General features: G+C 39.3%; 1 protein-coding gene across 1 annotated transcript; it reads right to left on the bottom strand.

The window, feature by feature from the left end:
- Positions 1–226: 226 nt before the first annotated feature.
- LOC119907424 (major histocompatibility complex class I-related gene protein-like) lies at positions 227–6,586 on the bottom strand. The gene is made up of 6 exons (XM_038725181.1): positions 6,209–6,586; positions 5,721–5,990; positions 5,134–5,412; positions 2,253–2,555; positions 1,725–1,826; positions 227–1,255 (listed from the first exon to the last, which is right to left on the bottom strand). Exons 1-6 carry the CDS (start codon positions 6,255–6,257, stop codon positions 1,176–1,178), a joined length of 1,083 nt encoding a protein of 360 aa, XP_038581109.1. The 5' UTR covers positions 6,258–6,586; the 3' UTR covers positions 227–1,175.
- Between the last annotated feature and the right edge of the window lie 866 nt (positions 6,587–7,452).

Raw genomic sequence — 7,452 nt, 5'->3', positions numbered from 1 at the left:
ACAGAAACAAAAGAATTACACAATATTATTATTTATTTACATAGTATTTTGTAGGTATATTGTGTGCTTGATTTACAGCATGTACTTGATACCTGAGGATTTGGAGAGTCAGAACTCTCCTCTCCCTTTTCATGTCCTTTTTAGATGACTCAAATTTAAGATCTGGCACCAGAGGGAATGCCTCCATCATTGCTTTGCCATCTAAACATACAACACTCTAACAGAGTGTTTTTTGACTGTTTATTCTTCATTGGATTAAAAATACGGCACATATTGACACAAATATGTTCTTTGCAATTTTTGTAAGAATATAAAATTATACTTTCAGCTGCAAATTCCTTCTCTTTATGTGCACAACAATTAGAGTGAAGCAGTCATTTGAATAATTCTCAGGCTCGCTCCAACAATGGTCACACTAGACGAGAAAATAATACAAAAAAATGTGTGGAAGAAAATACTGTAAATGCTTGCTCATGGTGGGAGTTGCTGGTTTCTGTGAATAATAATCAATCCAATCCACTTTATTTGTATAGCACAATTTAAAAAACAACAAAGTTACCAAAGTGCTTTACAGAGATGAAATAAAATATGTTCATGATAAATAAAAACAAAACAAAACAAATAACATCAACAATGACAGCGACAACGAAGGCCACAGCAGCTCTCATGGTGAGTTAAAAGCCAGGGAATAAAAATATGTTTTTAAACTAGATTTAAAGGTGTGTGGGCGCCACTTTAATGTAAGGAGGTAGGTCATTCCACAGTTTGGGGGCAACTGCTGAAAAAGAGCAGTTGCCCCTACAAACAGCACTGTCTAGACTTGCTCTATATGAAAAGTGAAATGATACTACCTCTGTAATAAATTGTAGTATATAAATAAAATATTAATTTAATTATATAATATGTCACATGTCATATGAGGCAACGCATTCAGTGTGTTCAGTCATGTCTTTGGATTCAGTTTCGCTGCATGGATGACAATATAAGGGAAAAAAACATTACATGTGAATCACACACACAGTTATGTAAACACTCAAATAATGCAATATACAATACATTTCTTATGTTTCTCATTGTTAAAAAAAATATAAATAATATATAAAGAATTGTTCATAAAAATCAAACTCCAGAGTACCAAAAATACAAGGTGAATACTCATGAACACGTAGAGTATGTCATAGCAATTTACTGCTTGTTTGTGTCATTTGGGCTTCTGGATTCACTTTCTTTGAGAGCTCAGAGCTGTTGTCAGGAGCTGTAAGGTCAGAAACAAACTGTGAGAAACAGCGTCAAGTTCACTCATATTGCACTGAACCTTTATAAACAGTAAATGCAGGAAACCATTTTGACCACATTTTGAAACCCTTTTTTTATCTACAGCACAATGTGTGTAATTTTCAGTTCAAGTTGTAAATGCCAGAATATCTTTCGTCACCTGGTCCTTAGTGAATATGATCCCCTCTTCTACTCACTTAAACTGAAAAATATATTCCTTCTGCTAAGTTCTTCTGTTTAGTCCTTGCTTTATTTTTTTTCTTGCCACTTCTCTCCCACATCATCATGGTATAGTCATATTATCATGGCTCTGAGAATCACAGCACTTGTTGGTTGCTTCTAGCTGTGGGGTGCATTGAACTGATGGTTGTTCAAATTTCAAAACCTGGATAAAAGCATCAACCCAAAGACTAAAATCAAAGTACGAAATTTCCATTTTTCTCTCTCACCTTTTTTCCTTTTGAAAGCAATGAATCCGGCAGCAGCGATGAGGACGAGACCAAGAACTACCACTGCAGCAATGATGGGGAAGGTCATGTCACTGGGCTCCTCTGTTGAACAAAACAAGAGATAGACTGGCACTGTAAATTAATAATTACATTCTTAGATAAATTAAAATGAAAAACATGTTTTTTAGGTCTCAACATTGGACTTCTGTATTATTCTAAGTTGACTAAAGAGTCAACAGGCAAACAAACCTGTCAGTTGTGTGGTAAAAGCAATATGGTCCGTAAAATGCTTTAAAACATTCTGTGGCTTTAAGAAAATCAAATAGGATTTGCTAATAATCTTTTTAGACTTACATGATCATGACAAGTGATCCTGGAATGAGCGGTTATTGGTTTAATCAAATTATTCAATTATTTTATTATTGTCAGATTTTTTTAAAGATAACTTTTCAGCAGCTGAAATGGAGAACAAAAGCTAAAATATCTAACAAACCACAGACATGCAGTCCCAGTCAATCTCATTCTTACTCCAGTTGGTTCTGATCTTTGCTTTGTCCAGTTTGGTGATGATGTCGTCCTTCACGCCTGAGAGATGAAACACACAGTCGTACCTCCTCCAGTCTTCAGGTGTGACTGATGAAAGATTCAGGTCAACACTCATCTGGAAGGATCCATCGTTGTTGGGGAGGATCTCTCCGTGGTCCACGTCCTCATGAAGCTCCTCTCCATCTTTCCTCCAGAAGATCATGGCTCTGTCAGGGTAGAAACCTGTAGCGTGGCAGCTGACTGGAGAGGAGGGAGTCTTCTGGAGGAGAGACACTGAGGGAAGCTCTGGAGAGTAAAGAGAGAGAGAGAACAATGAGAAAGTGTGAACAGGAGAGGAAACAAAACAAAGTAAAAGAAAGATGAAGAAATTAAATTGGGAATCAATAAGAAAAGGGAGTGAATATTTTTCCAAGCAAAATAAATACATACAGTGGGTGCGGAAAGTATTCAGACCCCTTTAAATTTTTCACTCTTTGTTTCATTGCGGCCATTTTCCAAAAATCAAAAAAGTTCATTTTATTTCTCAGTAATGTACACTCAACACCCCATCTTGACAGAAAAAAACAGAAATGTAGAAATTTTTGCAAATTTATTAAAAAAGAAAAACTGAAATATCACATGGTCATAAGTATTCAGACCCTTTGCCGTGACACTCATATTTAACTCAGGTGCTGTCTATTTCTTCTGATCATCCTTGAGATGGTTCTACACCTTCATTTGAGTCCAGCTGTGTTTGATTATACTGATTGGACTTGATTAGGAAAGCCACACACCTGTCTATATAAGACCTTACAGCTCACAGTGCATGTCAGAGCAAATGAGAATCATGAGGTCAAAGGAACTGCCTGAAGAGCTCAGAGACAGAATTGTGGCAAGGCACAGATCTGGCCAAGGTTACAAAATAGTTTCTGCTGCACTTAAGGTTCCTGAGAGCACAGTGGCCTCCATAATCCTCAAATGGAAGTTTGGGACGACCAGAACCCTTCCTAGAGCTGGCCGTCCGGCCAAACTGAGCTATCGGGGGAGAAGAGCCTTGGTGAGAGAGGTAAAGAAGAACCCAAAGGTCACTGTGGCTGAGCTCCAGAGATGCAGTCGGGAGATGGGAGAAAGTTGTAGTAAGTCAACCATCACTGCAGCAATCCACCAGTCGGGGCTTTATGGCAGAGTGGCCCGACGGAAGCTTCTCCTCAGTGCAAGACACATGAAAGCCCGCATGGAGTTTGCTAAAAAACACCTGAAGACTCCAAGATGGTGATAAATAAGATCCTCTGGTCTGATGAGACCAAGATAGAACTTTTTGGCCTTAATTTTAAGCGGTATGTGTGGAGAAAACCAGGCACTGCTCATCACCTGTCCAATACAGTCTCAACAGTGAAGCATGGTGGTGGCAGCATCATGCTGTGGGGGTGTTTTTCAGCTGCAGGGACAGGACGACTGGTTGCAATCGAGGGAAAGATGAATGCGGCCAAGTACAGGGATATCCTGGACGAAAACCTTTTCCAGAGTGCTCTGGACCTCAGACTGGGCCGAAGGTTTACCTTCCAACAAGACAATGACCCTAAGCACACCGCTAAAATAACGAAGGAGTGGCTTCAAATCAACTCCGTGGCTGTTCTTGAATGGCCCAGCCAGAGCCCTGACTTAAACCCAATTGAGCATCTCTGGAGAGACCTGAAAATGGCTATCCACCAACGTTTACCATCCAACCTGACAGAACTGGAGAGGATCTGCAAGGAGGAATGGCAGAGGATACCCAAATCCAGATGTGAAAAACTTGTTGCATCTTTCCCAAAACGACTCATGGCTGTATTAGATCAAAAGGGTGCTTCTACTAACTACTGAGCAAAGGGTCTGAATACTTATGACCATGTGATATTTCAGTTTTTCTTTTTTAATAAATTTGCAAAAAATTCTACATTTCTGTTTTTTTTCTGTCAAGATGGGGTGCTGAGTGTACATTACTGAGAAATAAAATGAACTTTTTAGATTTTTGGAAAATGGCTGCAATGAAACAAAGAGTGAAAAATTTAAAGGGGTCTGAATACTTTCCGTACCCACTGTATGTCAACATTACAAAAATAATATAGACTATGATGCAAATCATACCAAAATGTTTTTCCTCTGAGGGCCAGCTTTTCTTGTAAACAAACAAAAGTTATGTGTGCATTCAGTGTTTCTCACCAAAATGCATTGTGTGTTTTATTGAGTTCTAACAAAGGTGTTGAATGAATTTTGTTCATCATGAAACATTTGCAAACCTTGATTTTTAAAATATTACTCTAGTAGTCTTTTTCTTCACGTGCCTTTATTGCCACATTACTGCTGCCAACTGTTGATCATTAATTATGTAAACCAACAACAGCACGACTGGAATCACAACGCCAAACGTGCTTTCTATACTGAACAAAATTATAAACGCAACACTTGTTTTTACCCCCATTCATCCAGAGCTGAACTCAAAGATCTAAGACTTTCTCTGTGTACACAAAAGGCATATTTCTCTCAAATATTGTTCACAAATCTGTCAACATCTTCGAGTGGCCTTTTATTGTGGCCAGCCTAAGGCACACCTGTGCAATACCCATGCTGTCTGATCAGCATCTTGATATGCCACACCTGTGAGGTGGATGGATTATCTCGACAAAGGGGAAGTGCTCACTAAAACAGATTTTGACAGATATGTTTATAATTTTGTTCAGTGCAGTAATATCAGAGCACCCAAAAATGTCAGTGTCTACTTATTGTCCATGGCTAAATCAAATCTTATTGCCACCAAATAATGGTAATGTCAGACTCTTGGGAGTGATAATACAATGGCAGGATATATGAACATTGTTGTGTCCATCAGGTCGTGTCAATCTACCTGTTCTCAGCAGAGAGCTCTTGCCATAGGACACATACGTCTTCAACCACGCAGGACACATCTGAATGAGGATATCCTCAATGTGTTTTATCGCAGCTTTCAAAGTATCCCATCTCAATTTGGTGGTGACAGCCTGTTGTTTCGGAGCAATCCAAGTCAATGTCTTCAGGTCGAATACCATGAAGTCTTCTCCATCATAACCATACTGCATAAAACCATTAAACTCTCCACTTTCATCATCCCACTCACAGCCACTCATCTCCTGTAAAATGTGGACACCTGAGAGAGAGACAGAGACAGAATAGACTGACAGATGATATACCTCCATCTTGCTTTATTTTACTGTTAGTTACAATGGTAGGCTAGTTATTATTCTCCAATTTGATGGATGGCTGTCAATGGCACTATACAAGGTGGGTATGACTTCTTGCATTATATGCACATTAAACTCTCAAATAAACAGTCAGTCCTGTGAGTCACATACAGCAGATGCAGTCTCAGTTGAAGCCGTATCTGTTTGTCAAACATTATAGAAAACACAACGTTTAGCAGAAAAACATAAAACATAACATTCATAAATACTTTACCTCCACTTTGATTGAAGCGCTGCTTTAAATTATAAATCTCAGCTTTGAAGCGGCTCGGCAGTCTCTCAAAAAACTGTCTGTTGTAAAACTCCAACTGCTGAGGGTCGTTTTCTAATGTTTGTTTCCCCCAGTCCTGTTTTGGTTCTACTTTCTTGATGATGTTGTCGCAGTAAGCCGCCAGAATACCATCAACCACTGCAACTGCTACAAACTCTGGGAAGTCTGGGACTCCAGAAGATGCAGTTAAGAAAAACTTCAGGGAGTGTTTCACTGTAGGACAAACAAGGTTTATCTATTCACTATTGATACACACACATCATCACACGCATTATACATATGATGTATTCAGGCTAATTCAGTGGAATAACATCAGGATTATCAAGTTAGGCTACGTTAAAAGCGAAACTAAACAACAAGTGCGCAAAATGCAGAGCTGTGTGGAAAGTGGAGCAAAGAGCTTGAAGTAATTATTTAAAATCTGATCTTACCTGCTGATGAAACGTGACAGCAGAGAAGCAACAAAAATAACTTTTTCATCTTGTTTTGATAAAGACGTGCGGGTTTAAGACTGAGTTGCAGCTGAGTTGTTTTCAGTCACGATTGCTTCCTGGTTAGGAAAAGTCCAAGGGGTTTCCAGCGCCTCTACATGAGAGGAATGTGACCCACGATCAGTTCATCATAGTTCAATCATCATAGATTTTCATAGAGGAGACGATCAACGTCTGTCTGTCACTGTTAACAGAGACTCCAGTCTGCAGTGTAGTTCTTCCACTTCACTGATAAACCACAAAACTAGAGTAACATTCGCTTGTTTTTATATTAAGTCGATCCTTCAGTCCTCACACACTCCCTCTCTCTCTCTTTCCGCTGATAGTCTGCGTCACACTTGCTTTCCTTATCATTAGATGTTTTTTTTCACTGCCTTACTTGGTGAATAATTCAAGTCCAGCATGTAATTTGAGCCCGTTTCAAATGAAATAGTATGTGTCTGTGTATCTGCAGATCCTGGCATATGGGCATGTAAGAACTGGATTTATAGACAGGCACTGCACTAATATACATTTTAATACCTGTAGCAGACAGAACAGTTTGTGGCTGAGGTTGTTGGGGGTCCTTGATGATCCTGTTGGCCTTCCTTCTGCACCACTGGGTGTAGAGGTCCTCTATGGATGGCAGCTCCATCCTGGCAATGTGCTGAGCAGTTTTCACCGCCCTGTGTAAAGCCTTACAGTTGAATGCAAGTGAGGTACCAGACTGATACATCAAATTTTTCACAATGTGGATGGAAAAATAATTATGCAGTTCTTTGTAAACACCTTGTAGAATAAAAGTATATTACTCGAGAACAGAAGGTTTGGCCCACAGTTAGTGATTACACATGTTGAAATAACAGCTCAAAGACAACGTGTTACGTGTATCATATAGACTGGATATTACAGTGTTATCAAAGTGGATATAGTCATTTTTACTTCGCAATTCACAAATCTAGTAATGTATTCTGAATTTAGGAGGGTGACAGACAGCAGTGATACAGTGTGGTGTGATTTGGTATGTCGGGCAAATCAAGTTCAGGATATTAAAGAGGAGCGGGAGCAGAGGGAAAGAGAGAGACACAAAGAGAGAAGAGGGAATAGAAGATGTCAGGTGGAGAAAGAGGACAGAGAGAGGGAAAGGAAGAAAGCTAGAAAAAGTGGAGACAGTAATAGAGACGGAAAGAAAAACCATCTGTCAG

This window comes from Micropterus salmoides, unplaced genomic scaffold (assembly GCF_014851395.1).
Source record: "Micropterus salmoides isolate LMB-PRFRI ecotype aquatic unplaced genomic scaffold, ASM1485139v1 Ms_hic_scaffold_17, whole genome shotgun sequence".
Lineage (NCBI taxonomy): Eukaryota > Metazoa > Chordata > Actinopteri > Centrarchiformes > Centrarchidae > Micropterus > Micropterus salmoides.
Note: the sequence above shows the minus strand (reverse complement) of the source record. Positions and strands in the feature narration are given on the sequence as shown.

Bases quoted from the DNA above. Each gene is read 5' to 3' on its own strand.
- LOC119907424 (XM_038725181.1), bottom strand. From the start codon at position 6,257: ATGAAAAAGTTATTTTTGTTGCTTCTCTGCTGTCACGTTTCATCAGCA. The intron at 5,413-5,720 runs GTAAAGTATTTA...TCTCTCTCTCAG, and splicing joins GCGCTTCAATCAAAGTGGAG to GTGTCCACATTTTACAGGAG. The intron at 2,556-5,133 runs GTAGATTGACAC...TTTACTCTCCAG, and splicing joins GAGCTCTCTGCTGAGAACAG to AGCTTCCCTCAGTGTCTCTC.